The sequence below is a fragment of the Euprymna scolopes genome, chromosome 46, assembly GCF_053919585.1.
Source record: "Euprymna scolopes isolate OS-2025 chromosome 46, ASM5391958v1, whole genome shotgun sequence".
Lineage (NCBI taxonomy): Eukaryota > Metazoa > Mollusca > Cephalopoda > Sepiida > Sepiolidae > Euprymna > Euprymna scolopes.
The window spans coordinates 109,932,819-109,952,576 of NC_136527.1; the positions used below are offsets into that span (position 1 = coordinate 109,932,819).

Consider the following 19,758-nt stretch of genomic DNA (forward strand, 5'->3'; position numbering starts at 1 on the left):
AACAGACATACATACATTTTCGCTTTTTATATATATATAGATGTTCCCAGTACTTGGTGCTGCGTTTGGTATTCAACTTTTTATAGACCGTCCAGTGGAGATGTTTACACGTTGTTGCATTGTATAATAGCCATTCCCCTGCTCACATTCTGTACTTGTCATCTTGTGACCACTTAATGTGTATAGTCAGTTACGGTCTGACAGCACCCAATCATGATTGATCAACATGGAATCATGAAAAAGAAAATTCTAAGAAAAGTGATTCTCGTATTGCTAATAAATGGTTTACGCGGTACTCATTCTTCCCCACTCATAACATGCATTTACCTGTCTCAGTCTATAAAGATTTCTCCTATTTTTTGTTTTGGCTAAATTGTATTACCGTATTTACTATTACTCCACAGAACTGCACGCCTGTGGAACTCTGTTCCGTCTGCCTGCTTCCCACCTGACTACAACTTGGATGTCTTCAAGTCCAACGTTAACAAATTCCTAATGAACCGCCCCCTTAAGTAAACACTTCATCAAATCTCCACACTAACGTACTGTACTTGCAATAACCCTTATCCCTGAGTGGCTTCCGGGCCTTGATAAGTGGTGACCACCGTGTAAAAAAAGAAAAAAAAAAAGAAATAAAAACCTCTGTTTACCTTATTTATTTTTTTAATAGAGGGGAATCTATCAGATAAATCTCACCTGTCTGTTTAAATGTATGTATGTATGTTTGTTTGTTTGTATGTCTGCCTAAAACTTTTGGTCCTGTATATGACCTTAAACTATATCCAGTGGTGAGGCCCCAGCTTGCGGGTTTTAGGGAGTGTGGAGCAACCCTTTAATTGCCATTGCTCCCAGGTTCACTCTGACCCGGAGTGGTAGTACCTGTTAGGGTCCCAACTATGGGTTGAATAGAAACCGACTTAAAAACAACAAATAACAAATATATTCTATTTAAAAAAAATTGTCTTCAAAATCTTTGGATTCGGCATTAAATAGCCTGAAACGGGTTGATATGCCGTAAAACAAAAACAACCAAAACGACCAGCCTAAAACTTTCGACAGAGGCGACGCATTTTCACGAGATCTGTATCATTTTGAAGCTCGACCTTTCGGACAACAAATATCAAAAAATTGGCTAAAAACATTAATTCCGTCACCCTCAAATGGGCACCTTTCTACAAGGAGGGGTCGCTTTTGTCGCCGATATTTTCGAAAGTCATCTGTTTTCGATTGACTAGCCTTAATTTAAACCTTTGCCACTTCCAGTTTGGCGATGAATGCAACAGCAAAGACGGCACATTTTTTTTCACTTTCTTTTTCGTCTTTCGCAGTACGGATTTGAGCCTGCCTGCCTACTACCACTTTTTTTTTTTTTGCTCAACACACATCTTCAAACACCCGTGCAATGCCAGGCACCCAAGCTAGGCTCCTTAAAAATAATAGAATCCAATTTTTATAGGAAGGGGAAGAATTTGCAACATGTTTTGTTTGTTTAAATTTTTTTTTTTTTTTTTTTTTTATAGTTGTGAGCTCTCTGTAATAATAATTGGTTAATATGGTTAACAGTAAACATAGTCACTTTTTTACATTAGAGAGAGAGAGAGAGCGTTTTTAAGTTAAAAAAATTTGACCTCTCAGCTAATTTTTGGTTTAAACATTTGAAATTTTACATAAAGTGTATTCAGACATAGGGCAAGCTTTTTAATCGGCTCTTGGCCGAAAATTTGGCTGCCAAGGGGTCAAAGTTCAAAAGATTTTACCTTTGCGGTCTCTAGCAAACTATTCAGCCAATTTTGGGTCTAAACATTTTAAATTTTACATAAAGGGTATTCTGACATGCAGCTAGTTTTTTAATCAGTTTTTGGGCGAAAATTTGGCTGCCAAGAAGTGAAAGTTGGAAGAGATGACCTTTGCAGTCTCTACCGATCTCCTACGACAATTTTGTGTCTAAACACTTGAAATTTTAGATGTAGGTTACCTGGACAAGAGTCAAAATTTTTAATATATATATATATATATATATATATATATATATATATATATATATATATATATAGTTATGAACAGTACCTAGGGCCCAAGCAAAGCTGGGCTGAACTGCTAGTATATATATATAAAAGTGAAAATGTGTGTATGTGTGAGGACACTTCTCAACCTATATATCCAACAAATTTTTGATCTACAGACTCGAAATTTGCTATATACAGGATTCAGACATGTAAAAAACGTTTTAATCTGTTTTAATCCGGAAAAAAGGGTTGCTAAGTTTTAGGTGGGGTGTGGGGTTATCGGATTTTTATCTGATTTCAACTGTTTCACGACTGCGCATGCGTGATCAGGAAACAAGACCACTCGAGAATAAGGGTTAAAAGTGTACAGTAGAAATTGGACAATATAGTAATCATTAGTAATGGAAACTCAGTAAATTTGTTAACTTAAGTGCAACGGCTCATGAAGAACTTGTTTACGTTAGACTTGAAGACAATCAGATTGTAGTCCGCTGGAAAGCAGGAAAACAGAAGGCAGTTCCATAGGCGTGCAGTTCTAAGAAAGAATCTTTGTTCATGGAATCTACGTTTAGGTTTGGGCACAGATAAAGAGTGGGGGGAATCATTGATAGTGTTTTCAGCTAGACAGGTGTTTCTTGTGAAAGTTTGGCGAGGGGAGATCATAGATTGAAGCTCAGTCGAGCACTTTCCATGAAAATAAGAATAAAGCAGAGACAAACTCGCAACATCTCTTCTGTGAGATAGCGGTTGCAGGGACGAGAAAAGGACATCTCCTACGAGGCTACAAAGTCTATTTTGAACTCTACCAAGGCAGGATAAGCTGCTGCTAGTAGCTCCTCTCCAGATGTGGCAACAGTACTCCACCCTTGGACGTACTTAGTTTGCATAGTTAAGTTAAAAAGAAAAGCAAAAAGGTTAAAATTATGAATTTACGAATGAATTAAAGCCAGTTTAAAATATTTACAATACGAAAAGAGATTTACAAGAAACAAAGATAATTGTAAACTAAGAATTTCGGTTAAGCAAAATATTAATAGTTTTAAAGTCAGGGGAAAATATTTGCATTAAACAAAGGTATCAGGTTGACAAGAAAGTGCTTGCAGTTTTTAACTTTTAAATACAAATGAAAATAAAAACAGCCTATCCTGCCTTGACAGAGTACAAAATAGACTTCGTGGCTTAGTGGGAGATGCCCTTTTCTCTTACCTGCAACCTCTCTCCCACAGAAGAGACGTTGCGAGGCAGTCTTTGTTTTATCGTTATTTCCATGGCAGGTGCTCGTCTGATCTCCAATCTCTGGTCCCCCTCGCTAATCTTTCACGAGAAACACCCATCTAGCACTCGTCTAGCTGAAACCACTGTCAATAATTTTACCACACTCTTTATCTGTGCCTAAATCAAAATCCATGAACAAAGCTTCTTTCTTAGAACTGCACGCCTATGGAATTCTCTTCCGTTTGCCTGTTTCCCACCTGACTACAACTTGAATGTCTTCAAGTCCAACAAGTCTTCTGATCTTGAGCGCGTGGTACAATGGGGAAAAGGTGGCTGGTCGCTTTTAATGCATCCAAAACAAAGCTTCTATCTTTACATCATAAACGTTCTGATCCCCATCTGGCATCAATTGAAATGGATGGCTCTCATCTTAGGGAGGCTCCATTTTTTGATAAGCTTCTGGGCTTGACCTTTACTCCTGATCTGAAATGGAACACGTACATCAAATCTGTGGCCAGGGACGCTGGGAAAATGGTGGGATCCTTCTACTGCTCCAGAAGATACCTCATTACTGATGCAATACTTTATCTGTATAAAAGCCAAGTACGTCCAAGGATGGAGTACTGCTGCCACATCTAGCCAGGAGCTGCTAAAAACAGCCTATCCTGCCTTGACAGAGTACAAAATAGACTTTGTGGCTTAGTAGGAGAAGCCCTTTTCTCTACCTTGCAACCTCTCTCCCATAGAAGAGACGTTGCGAGCCTATCCTTGTTTTATCGTTATTTCCATGGCAGGTGCTCGTCTGAACTCCAATCCCTCGTAACCCCTCGCCAATCTTTCACGAGAAACACCTGTCTAGCTGAATCCACTGTGAAAAATTTCCCCCACTCTTTATCTGTGCCTAAATCAAAATGGGGATTCCATGAACAAAGCTTCTTTCTTAGAACTGCACGCCAGTGGAACTCTCTGCCGCTTGCCTGTTTCCCACCTGACTACAGCTTGGACGTCTTCAAGTCTAACATAAACAAACTCCTGACAAACCGCCCCCTTAAGTAAGACACTCTATCAAAACCCCCAATACTAATGATTACTACAATACTATCTCATTGATTACTGTACATGCAATAACCTTTATCCCTGAGTGGCCTTTGGGCCTTGATAAATGGTGACTCTCATGTAAAAAAAACAAAAAAAAACAAAAACATAAACAAATTCCTGATAAACTGCACGACTGTGGAACTCTCTTCCGTTCGTCTGTTTCCAACCTGACTACAACTTGGATGTCTTCAAGTCCAACATAAACAAATTCCTGATAAACCACCCCTTAAGTAAGACACTTTATCAAATCTCCATTACTTGCGATTATTACAATATTATCCCATTGATTACTGTACATGCAACATGCATGCCGTCAACTACCATGTCCACAAAACTGCTATGATGTATATTATGAACAAACAGACAGGAATACAGATTTATTATAGCATATATGTTTTATCTGTAGTAGATAAATGATATATTTGTACAACTTAGTTTGATACTACTGCATTTAACGACCCGTTTTTTATTGTTTGTTTTTTTTTGTTGTTTTTTTTTTTTTTTGTTAATGTGCTTGGTATATAGCGGCAGTTTGTGTAAATAGCTGGCATATGGCAAAAACGCTTGGCTAATTAAAAACCATCTAATCAGACGACATTGTCAGGAATATAATGTGTATATATATATATATATTTATTTGTAGGTTCACATTGGAATTTCTGGATTTGTCAGAGAAGGAGATAGCACAGTCGGAATTCCAAATGCCACCGTTCATGTTCATGGAATCGATCACGACATAAAGACGTCACAATTTGGTGACTTTTGGCGCTTATTGGTTCCGGGCACTTATGATCTTACTTTTACTGCTGAAGGGTAAGTGGAACAGGAAACAAAATATCTCTTTTTATTTGGAAAATTTCGAAAAACGAACGTTATTTATAGTGATGGGACGATTCCAATATTTTTCCCGATTCCGATACAATTTTCAATTTCATGCTAAATTCATGATTCTGATACAATTACCGATTCCGGTTCTTCATAAATCTCTAAATGTTTAACTATAAAGTTTTTACTTTCCCTGATTTTCGTAAAGACACATGTTAAATATGCAGACATTTTCATAAACGGCAAATTACACTTGTGGGTGATGATCTATCGATTTTAGCTTTACTGGTTTTTAAAATCAATAAATATTTATTATTTTATCATTATTAGCAGCAATGGAAGATTTTGCTTTAAATAAAATCAAATAAAAAAGACAATTAAAAGAATCGTTTTTGGCATCGGAAAATAGGCACCAATTGTTTCGATTCCGATACCCTCAAACGTCTCGATTTTTCTGATTCCCGATTCTGATTCCGATTAATCGTCCCAACACTAGTTATTTAATTTGGAGGCACTTGTGTATTGCTGTTACAAAAGAACATTTTTGTTTCATTTTGAAGAGCGCATATCAGCAAGAGACAATGAAATTTCAGAAAAACAGTTTTTTTTATGTATTTCCAATAATGACTGTCCAAACAATAAATTTGAATGATTATTTATATTTTACTAGCAGAGCTATCCGGCGTTGCCCGGGTATTGGTCATTTTTCATTGAGGAAACATATACCACAACACAATAACAAAAGACCAAGTAATTATTTCTTCCAGGACACGCTGCGCTTAAACACATTTGCTCTATCTAGGATATTGAGCATTTTGATAATCTCAAGGCGTCTCAACTTCCCACAATAAGAATGGGTCATAACACAAAGTAACACCCCCCCTTACACCCTCCCTATGCGAATAAATAGGAGGAGATGAAGTCGGGGAGGATTGTCTCATTTTTCCCCTAGAACAAAAAATCCGCTTTGTTTTTTTTTTGTTTTTTTTTAATTCTTTTAATAAAATACACAAGTTTTTGATTGATATATTTTAATAGTTCTTTATCGACTAAATTTTTTTTTTCTTAGATATCTAAAAAAAAGGAAACATTCAATGAAATAGAAATATTTACCGTCAGCATCTGGTATTTACTTGACGATGTAAGCATAACATGAGCTTTCATTAAAAAAAAATCAAGGTTTTACACTTTGGACTTTACAGGTAAATTTCCAAAAAAACTATTCTTTTTTTTTGTTGTTTTAAATGAGAATATTTTCTTTATTGATCTTCAATTTGTGATTTCTAAAAGTTTGGCATATAAATTAATTATTAAAATTTTAATAGACATTTCAAAATGGGGAGGGGTGAATTTGAAAAAAAAAGTTTCTCTAAAATATTATATTTGGTCTATTGGAAAGAGCATAAAATTTCACACTGACCCTGAAAAAAAATTTGATAGATTTTTAAATAGAAATTTTTTTATAGATTTTTAAAGTTTAAAAATTGAAAAATATTTAACTCGTAAAATTAATATTAATTAAATATTTTTCGTTAAATATTAATTAAACCTTCAACCTCCAGAAGAGTGTAAATTTACAACTGAATTTTACCAAGTACTTTATCCACTATGCCATGAACAGAACTTCACTAATGCTTCTACTGAAACGGTATATTTCTTTAAATGTTTCTTTTTTTTTTCTTTTTTTTTACGTTCATATTTTTTAGCTACAAAACTGTAAAATTCTATTGATTTTATTAGGTAAAAAAAAATGGCTGCATGAAGGCACGCCGGCATTTTGTAAACATTTTGTAAACACTGTATTTTAAAAAATAAAAAATAATATTTCTATTATTTTTTAAACAACTTTAATAGTTTATTTTGGGAGTATATTCCATACAGAAAATAAACAACCCAATTTAAAAAGAGAAATTACGAGTTTTTTTATATTTTATTCGCAGTTTTCTGTTAGGGGTGTCAAAAATTCCTCCAAATTTCTGATACATCTACTGAATCACTTCAAAAGTCACTGACAATCGTTTTCTTATAAAAATAATTATTCGGTTATATATTCCAATACTATATATATATATATATATATATATATATATATATATATATATATATATAGTCTTTGAAGTTTTCAACCTTTAAAACTATACAAAAAATTTTTTTTATCATTCGTTAGACAACCATCTAGTTAGTAAGTTATTTAATCACCTGCAATCACTGCATCAACTCGCTCTCGAATTTACTATAGTACCAATAATTTACTTTTCAAGGGATCATCAGTTGTTTACCATGAAACACTGTTTCGGGGATTTAATATATATATATATATATATATATATATATATATATATATATATATATATATATATATATATATATATATAATAATTTGTAATATCGATTTAATATATATATATATATATATATATATATATAATAATAATTTGTAATATCGTGACTTGACGGTTTTACCCTCAAATTAAAATTTAAAAAATATTAAAATACTTTTTAAAAACCGCGAAACTTTGCTGTGCGTAATAAAAGATAATAAACATAAAAATATTTAAATAATTTTTTATTAAATATTAATTAAGTACTTTTTATTAAATATTAATTAAATATTTTTTATTAAATATTAATTAAATATTTTTTATTAAATATTAATCAAATATTTTTTATTAAATATTAATAAATATTTTTTATTAAATATTAATCAAATATTTTTTATTCAATTTTAATTAAATATTTTTTATTAAATATTAATTAAATATTTTTTATTAAATATTAATTAAATATTTTTATTAAATATTAATTAAATATTTTTATTAAGTATTAATTAAATATTTGTTATTAAATATTAATTAAATATTTTTATTAATTAAATATTTTTATTAAGTATTAATTAAATATTTGTTATTAAATATTAATTAAATATTTTTTATTAAATATTAATTAAATATTTTTTATTAAATATTAATTAAATATTTGTTATTAAATATTAATTAAATATTTGTTATTAAATATTAATTAAATATTTTTTATTAAATATTAAATATTTTTTATTAAATATTAATTAAATATTTTTTATTAAATATTAATTAAATACTTTTTATTAAATATTAATTAAATACTTTTTATTAAATATTAATTGAATATTTTTTTTTAAATATTAATTAAATATTTTTCATTAAATATTAATTAAATATTTTTTATGTTATGTTTTATAACTTTAATAATTCGTAATATCGTCATTTGACGGTGTAAATACTCATGTGACCCTTCTAGAGTTGTCGGACTTTGCCGGGCTTAACTCAAGGACTGGCGACATTAAAAGGGTTCTTGTCTTTTAGGCCAGGATCAAAGTGTAATATCTGTTCTGGCGTTGCACTCCAATTTTTTTTTACTTTACTTTTTGGTCTCGGTTTTAGTGGGGGAGAAATCCTTCATGACTGATTTTTTTTTTTTTTACTAACCAGAGTGCCCCCTTTTTGGGGAGCTGGTTTCCCTTCACGTTAAAAACTGACCTTGTGTCTAACTCTGCCCTCGTGGGAAGGCAAGTAAACCAAAAAAAAAAATTTTAACTTTCATAATCCTATTTAAAAATTGATTTTTTTTTTTATTTAACATTTTATTATTATTTGGCTTCTTTGGACTACTGTTCCCATCTTGAGTGTCATTTTCGCAACGTTTCAGTCGATGAAACCTCCGACCTTCTTCAGGTGCATCTTGTCAAACTCTGGAATCTTTCTGTCAAACTCCAGAATTTAGAATGGAACTTGCTATTTAATTCACGGGAATAGCATGTTCTTGTTCTGTCAACCATCCGCACTGAAATGGAACATGTATATCAAATCCATTGCCAAAGCTGCTGGAAAAATGGTTGGATCCTTCTACCGCTCCAGTAGATATCTCACTCCTGATGCAATTCTTTACCTATATAAAAGCCAGGTATGGCCAATGATGGAGTACTGTTGCCACATCTGGGCAGGATAAGTGCTAGAAGCAGCTTATCCTGCCTTGACAGAGTTCAAAACAGACTTCGTAGCTTAGTGGTGGGGTGGGATTCCCTTTTCTCTTTGAGGGGTGGGATTCCCTTTTCTCTTTGGGGGGTGGGATTCCCTTTTCTCTTCCCTACAACCTGTTTCCCACAGAAGAGACGTTGCGAGCCTGTCTCTGCTTTATCATTATTTTCATGGCAAGTACTCGTCTGAGCTTCAATCTACGGTCCCCCATCGCCAAACTTTCACGAAAAACACTCGTCTAGCCAAAACCACTATCAATAATTCCCCACATTTATCTGCGCCTAAACCTGGACGTAGATTCCATGAACAAAGCTTCTTTCTTGGAATTGCACACCTGTGGAACTCTCTTCCAATTGCCTGCTTTCCAGCTTACAATCTGATTGTCTTCAAGTCCAATGTAAACAAGTTCTTGATGAACCGTCCCTCTAAACAATCCAATTCACAAAATTCCCACTATTTATGCTTACTATGCTATAATCACATTGACTAATGTATACCCATTAACCCTTATCCTCGAGTGGTCCCCGGGCCTTGATAAATGGTGATTCCTGTGTAAAAAGAAAAAAAAAAAGTCTTTTCAGTGTTACTCAGACCGAGGATTGAACCTTCAACCTCCAGAAGAGTGTAAATTTACAACTGAATTTTACCAAGTACTTTATCCACTATGCCATGGACCGAACTTCACTAATGATTCTACTGAAACGGTATATTTCTTTAAATGTTTTTTGTTTTTTTTTTTACATTCATATTTTTTAGCTACAAAACTGTGACGTACACAAATGTGACGGTTCCCAAGGGCGGCGCAAATGTGAAGACCGTGGTGAAAATGTGGAAAATTGAAACAAACACGATTCTTCAGTAATGCCAACTGTTTCCTATTTTTCTTTTTTATTCTTCTTTCATCTCCTGTATGCACACCGCCGACCATAATTCTTGCCACAGGAAATTACTTAATTACGAGGTGGCTTCAATAAGTTTACAGACTTTTTTTTTATGAGATGACTGACCAATTTTTTTATTTCTATAGATTATTATATTGTACCTACTATGTAATTGTGATTTCAAAAGGTATGAGGTTCCTTCAATAAGTTTCCAGACTTTTTTGTTACAGGCATTTAAAATTGTCATTGACGCTTGAAAATTCAGTATGTTATTGCTAAACATCTTATGAGATGACTGACCAATTTTTTATTTCTATAGATTATTATATTGTACCCACTATGTAATTGTGATTTCAAAAGGTATGAGGTTCCTTCAATAAGTTTCCAGACTTTTTTGTTACAGGCATTTAAAATTGTCGTTGACGCTTGAAAATTCAGTATGTTATTGCTAAACATCTTATGAGATGACTGACCAATTTTTTTATTTCTATAGATTATTATATTGTACCTACTATGTAATTGTGATTTCAAAAGGTATGAGGTTCCTTCAATAAGTTTCCAGACTTTTTTGTTACAGGCATTTAAAATTGTCGTTGACGCTTGAAAATTCAGTATGTTATTGCTAAACATCTTATGAGATGAATGACCAATTTTTTTATTTCTATAGATTATTATATTGTACCCACTATGTAATAGTGATTTCAAAAGGTATCAGGTCCATTCAATAAATTTCCAGACATTTTTGTACAGGCATTTAAAATTGTCGTAGACTCTTGAAAATTCAGTATGTTATTGCTATACATCTTGTGAGATGACTAATTTTTATGATTTCAGGTTTAAATGAACAGCTACAGCAGGAATTGGAATACACCCTACTAAAGCATGATTGTCACAGCTGGTGAATTAAAAAAATGCTATCTGGACGTGAGGACACTTTAGAAGAACGATATGCAATAAAATTATGTTTTAAACTTGGAAAAAAAAACGCCACAGAAACGTATGGAATGCTTCAGACTGCTTTTGGACCATCTTGCATGAATCGAGCATCAGTTTTAGAGTGGCATAAGAGATTCAAGGAAGGCAGAGAGTCTGTGAGGGATGATGAGGTGTGAGAGAAGTAAGGATGTCAGAACACCAGAGTTGATTGGCCAAATAAAGAATTTCATGGATAAGGACCGTCATCTATAAATATAAAAGCGAAAATGTATGTATGTGTGTTCGCTTTTTCTGTATGTCTACAAAAGGCTTTTATCAGAGAAGCGGTCGGTCGCTTCACAACTTTTTAAAACGTTTTATATCACATATAAATCGTAATATCTCACAGTTAACAACGAAGCTCGCCTGTCTATTTAATTTGCTCAATTTCGGGAAGATAAATAGTCAACATTTGTCGCTCGCCGCATGTGGGTTAGTCTTTTTCCTATAACATCTTGGGAAAATAAAAATAAAAAAAAGCGTTCCCGCAGTAAATGAAATACTATCCCGCAGTCAAACTTGACCTCATTAACTCATTAAAACGGGCACCTGCCAAATCCAAGTAATTAAATAAATTAAAACGTGTTTCCGTTAACTTCTCGCGGTGGGGCAATGGTTAACGTCGCACGTTTTTTTTTTTTTTTTTTTTTTTTTTTTTTTTCCACACTTTAATTTACAACTTTGCCTCAACGGTTCGGATTCGATCCTCATACTTACTTTTTTTTTTTTTTAACCCCACCCCACCCCCGGAGTTTCCACACACACCTCCAAACACCCGGGAAACGCCGGGTACCCCTCGCTAGTGTGTCTATAAAAACAAAAAGTACACAGTTCAATATCAGTGTGGGAATTGTAGATAATATTATTCGCGAGGAACTGAAGATGACAGAAATTGGTGCAAAGTTTGTCCCAAGAGAGCTCCATTCTTGTTACAGACTAGTGCCCTCCCCACAGTCCAGACCTTGGTTCCAATGACCCAAAACCTTAGAGACTGTCGCTATGAGACAATTGAAGAGATGAAAGAGGCTGTGACGAAGATCATTGACATGTTCGCACGAGAGGATTCCCATGGGGCCTTCAAGAAGTTCTTGGCACGGTACAACAAGTGCATTGCAGCCGGAGAAGATTACTTCAACAGAGACTGGAGTTTCATCTGCTTATGAATGATGTAAATCAAGAAGGTTTATTAATAATAATAATATAGATTAATAATGTTTATTAATAGAAATTAATAATGTTTATTAATAGAAATTAATAACGTTTATTAATAGAAATTACTAACGTTTATTAATAGAAATTAATAATGTTTATTAATAGAAATTATTAACGTTTATTAATAGAAATTACTAATGTTTATTAATAGAAATTACTAATGTTTATTGATATAAATCAATAATGTTTATTAATATAAATTAATAATGTTTATTAATATAAATCAATAATGTTATTAATATAAATTAATAATGTTTATTAATATAAATTAATAATGTTTATTAATATAAATTAATAATGTTTATTAAGAGAAATTACTAATGTTTATTAATAGAAATTAAAAATGTTTATTAATATAAATGAATAATGTTTATTAATATAGATGAATAATGTTTATTAATATAGATGAATAAGGTTTATTAATATAAATTAATAATGTTTATTAATATAAATTAATAATGTTTATTAATATAAATTAGTAATGTTTATTAATAGAAATTAATAACGTTTATTAATATAAATTAATAATGTTTATTAATATAAATTAATAATGTTTATAATTAATAAATTAATAATGTTTATTAATATAAATTACTAATGTTTATAATTAATAAATTAATAATGTTTATTAATAGAAATTAATAATGTTTATTAATAGAAATTAATAATGTTTATTAATAGAAATTAATAATGTTTATAATTAATAAATTAATAATGTTTATTAATATAAATTACTAATGTTTATAATTAATAAATTAATAATGTTTATTAATAGAAATTAATAATGTTTATTAATAGAAATTAATAATGTTTATTAATATAAACTAAAAATGTTTATTAATATAAACTAAAAATGTTTATTAATATAAATTAATAATGTTTATTAATATACATTAATAATGTTTATTAATATACATTAATAATGTTTATTTATAGAAATTAATAATGTTTATTAATAGAAATTAATAACGTATATTAATATAAATTAATAATGTTTATTAATATAAATTAGTAATGTTTATTAATAGAAATTAATAATGTTTATTAATAGAAATTAATAACGTTTATTAATATAAATTAATAATGTTTATTAATATAAATTAATAATGTTTATAATTAATAAATTAATAATGTTTATTAATATAAATTACTAATGTTTATAATTAATAAATTAATAATGTTTATTAATAGAAATTAATAATGTTTATTAATAGAAATTAATAATGTTTATTAATAGAAATTAATAATGTTTATTAATATAAACTAAAAATGTTTATTAATATAAACTAAAAATGTTTATTAATATAAATTAATAATGTTTATTAATATAAATTAATAATGTTTATTAATATACATTAATAATGTTTATTTATAGAAATTAATAATGTTTATTAATAGAAATTACTAATGTTTATTAAAAGAAATTACTAATGTTTATTAATAGAAATCAATAATATTTCTTAATAGATGAATAATGTTTATTAATATGAATTAATAATGTTTATTAATAGAAATTAATAATGTTTATTAATATAAATTAATAATGTTTATTAATAGAAATTAATAATGTTTATTAATAAAAATTAATAATGTTTATTAATATAAATTAATAATGTTTATTAATATAAATAAATAATGTTTATTAATATAAATAAATAATGTTTATTAATATGAATTAATAATGTTTATTAATAGAAATTAATAATGTTTATTAATATAAATTAATAATGTTTATTAATATAAATTAATAATGTTTATTAATATAAATTAATAATGTTTATTAATATAAATTAATAATGTTTATTAATATAAATTAATAATGTTTATTAATATAAATTAATAATGTTTATTAATATAAATGAATAATGTTTATTAATATAAATTAATAATGTTTATTAATATAAATTAATAATGTTTATTAATATGAATTAATAATGTTTATTAATAGAAATTAATAATGTTTATTAATATAAATAAATAATGTTTATTAATATAAATAAATAATGTTTATTAATATGAATTAATAATGTTTATTAATATGAATTAATAATGTTTATTAATAGAAATCAATAATAATGTTTATTAATATAAATTAATAATGTTTATTAATATAAATGAATAATGTTTATTAATATAAATGAATAATGTTTATTAATATAAATGAATAATGTTTATTAATATAAATGAATAATGTTTATTAATATAAATGAATAATGTTTATTAATATAAATTAATAATGTTTATTAATATAAATTACTAAAATTTATTAATATAAATTAATAATGTTTATTAATATGAATTAATAATGTTTATTAATATAAATTAATAATGTTTATTAATAGAAATCGGTAATGTTTCTTAATAATTATATGAATTAATAATGTTTAATAGAAATTAATAATGTTTATTAATATATATTATAATGTTTATTAATATAGATTATAATGTTTATTAATATAAATTATAATGTTTATTAATAGAAATTAATGTTTATTAATATAAATTAATAATGTTTATTAATAATTATATAAATTAATAATGTTTATTAATATGAATCAATAATGTTTATTAATATAAATCAATAATGTTTCTTAATAATTATATAAATTAATATTTAACAATAGCAATAAAATAAAAGTACTCATATGAAAAAGTCTGGAAACTAATTGAAGATAACTTGTATGCATGAAATTAAAAAATAATAATAATTAGGCAAACGTTTATGATAATATTAGAAAAAAAAAAAGTTTTATGTTAAATGATCTAATTAATAAAATAAAGTTAGTTGGATTTTCCAAAAATAGACATGAATAGTAAATGTTTGTTAATGGAGAAAGGTAGTTTTACACATTTATATTTTTTTTTCTTCTTTCAGTAAATCCAGCCATCCTCCACAAATATCAAAGCCGACTTTCGGAAACCTGGATTGGCTCGTAGCAGAGGTTGACAAATTTCAAGATGCAGAGCATCGAGCTAGCTTTGAATTCATTGAACCAAAAGAATTCCAATACCGCAGGTATCCGCAGATGGAGGCGTTCCTAAGAACCTGCCTTGAACGGTGTCCAAATATTACACGTCTTTATTCCATCGGCAAGTCTGTACAGGGGCGAGACTTATGGGTCCTCGAAATGTCCAGAGATCCCGGTGTTCACATTCCAGGTAAGAATAAATGGGCCATTCTTTCTTTAGGGAGAGGGGGGGTCTTTTTGTTTTGGAGCAGATTTATAAAGCTAGGTATGTTTATTTTATTATGGTTTTTTAATGGATATGTCGCTCCAAACAAGGCATGAAGCCACTTGATGTAAAGAGCTAAAAAGAAAAAAAAAAGAAAATACTACTTTAAGGTTCAAATCTAGCCACCAATAAGTGCTATCTGGATAGATTGAGACTCAGGAAACAGCAATTCTTCTCCCTTTGCCAGAATCATCGCCAGAAATATCGCTCATGGAATGTAAGAACTAAAGGACAAAATAAGGGAATTGAAAGTTATGCAAAAGGATACACTTTCTATTCGCTATAAGGCGTTCCTACTGGGGAATGCCAACAGGGCTGCTCAGCCATTTTTGTAGGCCGGAGGACTTACATGTCTTATGCAGATAGTCATAAGAAGATATCTCACTACTGATGCAATTCTCTATCTATATAAAAGCCAAGTACGTCCAAGGATGGAATACTGCTGCCACATCTGTTACTCCAATAGTTTCTTCCCCAGAACTGCGGGTCTTTGAAACTCCCTTCCGAGATTCTGCTTTCCCAACTGCAATGATATGCAGAAGTTCAAGTGTAATGTTAACAAACATCTTTCTACTCATCTCCCTTCATAATACCCCGCTAATTAAGTCCCTAATAGTAGCCCCCTGCTTCAAAGTGGCACTGTACCTTGTTTGGGGTGAAAATTGAATAATAAAAAAAAAAATCTGGGCAGGAACTGCTTAAAACCTCCCTTGAGAGAATACAAAATAGGCTTCATGGCTTAGTGGTGGATGCCCTTTTCTCTTTCCTGCAACCCCTCTCTCACAGGAGAGACGTTGCAAGCCTGTCTTTATTTTATCATTATTTCCATGGCAGGTGCTCGTCTGAGCTCCAATCTCTGGTCCACCCTTGCCAATCTTTCACGAAAAACACTCGTCTGGCTGAAACCACTGTCAATAATTTTCCCCAATCTTTATCTATGTCTAAATGAAAACGTAGATTCCATGAACAAAGCTTCTTTCTTAGAACTGCACACCTGTGGAACTCTGTTCCGTTTGCCTGTTTCCCACCTGACTACAACTTGGATGTCTTCAAGTCCAATGTTAACAAATTCCTGATCTCCAATACTAACGTACTGTACATGCAATAACCCTTATCCCCGAGTGGCTTCCGGGCCTTGAAGAAATACTCTCCTTCTCATCAGAGGGTAGGATTTAGCAAAATGCGGGATCGGGATTTTGCTTGCAAAAGTATTTGATGAAACTACAAGTAAGTCATAGATCTTACTTGATAACAAATAGTGAAGCAGAGGGAATAGGGTGAAGAAAAAGGTGATTTCACGTGAATGGATAGTCAGGTGAAGGGTAAAATATCCAATAACGGTAAAATCCAAAAATCAAAATCCAAAAAAGTTGGTTAAGTTTCCATTTCCACAAGTAAAATCCAAGGGAATCACGTAATCCAAAAAGGCAGAAATTCGTGGAAAAAGAATTTAAATCGACTGGAGAATGAGTAAAAAAGAAGAACAAAAAAAAATGAATGGAGATTGAGTTAATATTAGAATAGAAAAGCCATGACATGCAGAAGTTCAAGTGTAACGTGAACCGACATCTTGCTGCCCAAATCCCAACATAGTGCCCCAGTAGTTGCTTCCCCTGATAGTAGCCCCCTACACCAAAGTGGCAATGTGCCTTGTTTGGGATGAAAATATAATTTTAAAAAAAAATATATATATATATATATATATATATATATATATATATATATATACACACACACACGCAACAAACACACCCATTATTATAAGCTCTATTTCCTATTTGGTTTTATCGAGCTTTTACATCTGGTGGAGATCACTTTATAAGTATTAACTCTTTGCTTGAAAGATCATAAAGTCCAGGACCTGCACAGAACACCTACCCACTGAAAATTTTTCATGTCCAGGACTTGTACAGAATAGCTACCCATTGGAAACTCTTCTGAAATTAAACTTGGCTTCCAATTCAAAGTGGGACTGTGCCTTGTTTGGAGTTAAATAATAATTTTTGTAAAAAATGTCTGCTGTACCGATTTTCTTTTAATGTTTGTTTTTCATATAGAACAGCTATCCACTTAAACTTTTTCATGTCCAGGACTTGTACAGAATAGCTACCCATTTACTTTCAGGAAAGCCAGAATTCAAATACGTTGCCAATATGCATGGCAATGAAGTTGTTGGCCGTGAAATGCTCCTGCTGTTGGCACAAGTGTTCTGCGAAAATTACGGAAAGAATCCCCTACTTACTGCCATGCTCAACTACACAAGAATCCATCTGATGCCTTCGATGAACCCTGATGGGTTTGAAAAAGCCCATGAAGGTATGTGTCGCCTTAAAGAAAACAATACTACAGCTTTATTTTAAAACTTTTATTGTTCCACCGTGTGTGTGTGTGTGTGAACATGACACCCTGCACTGATGATTCCCGAAAGGATGAAACACTAGTGTATGGAGGTATTTAATAATTATTATAGTAAACAATCAATCCATTAAAAGGAAATAAAGTGTGATTTAACATGATTAAAATCCGAAAATTGGAAAAGAAGCCGCAAATACCTTTATATTTTTTCCCATTACGCCATATTGAATTCTTATCAAACAAAGTCATTAAACCCAACAATTCGTACTAACAATATACATTAATATATAACTCTTCTACCAAGACGTTCTATTTAATAAAAACTAAATTTATTAATTCTAATTTGTTTACACATACTTATGAAAATAATATCAATAAATTATAAACTATTATACATGTTAGTATATACGAAACTAAACTAAGCTAAAAAAAGAAGTTTCTTAAAGTTTCTTATAGAAGAAACTTTAAGAAACTTGTTTCTTATCGTTAAGCACTTACAGTTGAAATAAGTCTATCAACTTAGCTCATATGTGTAGATCGTCATATAATGATTAGATCACTCTGACTGACGTTAAAAGCATTTAAAAAAAAAAAAGAATGTTCAAACCTCAATCAATCCACCAAAAGGAATAAAAATGTAATACGACATGGTGAGAATCCGAAATTTGGAAGAGAAGCTGCAGTTACCATTTATATTTTTCAATTACGCCATTTTGGATTTTAATCAAACAAAGTCATTGAATCCCCGTTTCGTATATTAGAACATGTATATTAATCTGTAGTTTATGGCGTATTTTTTTGGTGAAATTATTCTCCTAAGTAAGAAAACATAAATGAGAATTAATAAAATTAATAAATTTAGTAATTATTGTCAGGACATTCACAAATTAATTAAATGGTTAGTATGTAGAGGGGGATTCATGTTTTTTTTTTTTTTTTTTTTTTTACATAGACGTCACCACTTATCAAGGCCGATAGGCCACTCAAGGATAAGGGTTAAAGAGTGTAGAGTAGTCAAAAGGACAATATAGTAATCGATAGTAATGGAAGTTCGGTAAGTTTGTTAACCTAAGTGGAACGGCTCATCAGAAACTTGTTCACGTTGGACTTGAAGACAACCATATTATAGACAGCTGGAAAGCAGGAAAACGGAAGACAATTCCACAGGCGTGCAGTTCTAAGGAAGAAACTTTGATCATGGAATCTATGTTTAGGTTTAGGTACAGATAAAGAGTGGGGAAAATTATTGATGATGTTTTCAGCTAGTCTAGTGTTTCTTGTGAAAGTTTGGCGAGGGGGCACCATAGATTGAAGCTCAGTCGAACACTTTCCATGAAAATAACGGAAATATAAAATTTTTGTCATTTATTCTATATATATATATATATATATATATAATTATTACTATAATAATTTAAATACCTACAGACATTAGTGTTTCATCCTTTCAGGAATCATCAGTGCAGGGAATCACGATTAAAGCCGGTCGGGAGATTCGAACCTGGCCATGTTATCATTTCTGGCTCCATTAGCAAGAAACAAACCACATGTCCAATGTTAACCACGGCAAATACAGTTGAAATTTAAACATTTATTATTAAATGCCGAGATGTAATGGTTATAACATTATCTGCGCATGCAAGCTTAAGTGACCAACATTTCAACTTTAAAGTGCTTAACAATAAGAATCGAGTTCTGATACTAATAAAATTATATATATATATATATATATATATATATATATATAATGTACTAGCATTTCAGCCCAGCGTTGCCCGGGTGTTTGGATGTGTATGTTGAAAAAAAAAACGGTAAATTTTTTTAAACTTTGACCCCTATTATGACCCCTGAAAATTTATTGTTTTGGGCTCAAATCAAGTTATTAAGTTAGATCCATGTCCAAGGAACCTATATCAAAAATTGCAAGTGTTTAGACCCAAAATT

The 19,758-nt window shown here is 30.4% G+C and overlaps 1 protein-coding gene across 3 annotated transcripts in view; it reads left to right on the forward strand.

Annotated features, from left to right (window-relative positions):
- Nucleotides 1-19,758, forward strand: part of LOC145270612 (carboxypeptidase D-like) — a 293,674-nt gene that overhangs the window by 115,220 nt on the left and 158,696 nt on the right. For all 3 annotated transcript variants that reach the window (XM_080126242.1, XM_080126241.1, XM_080126243.1), the window contains 4 exons: nucleotides 4,963-5,132; nucleotides 9,914-10,015; nucleotides 15,101-15,384; nucleotides 17,584-17,775. In XM_080126242.1, the coding sequence (XP_079982368.1) occupies nucleotides 4,963-5,132; nucleotides 9,914-10,015; nucleotides 15,101-15,384; nucleotides 17,584-17,775 (748 nt within the window). The remainder of the gene's footprint in view (nucleotides 1-4,962; nucleotides 5,133-9,913; nucleotides 10,016-15,100; nucleotides 15,385-17,583; nucleotides 17,776-19,758) is intronic.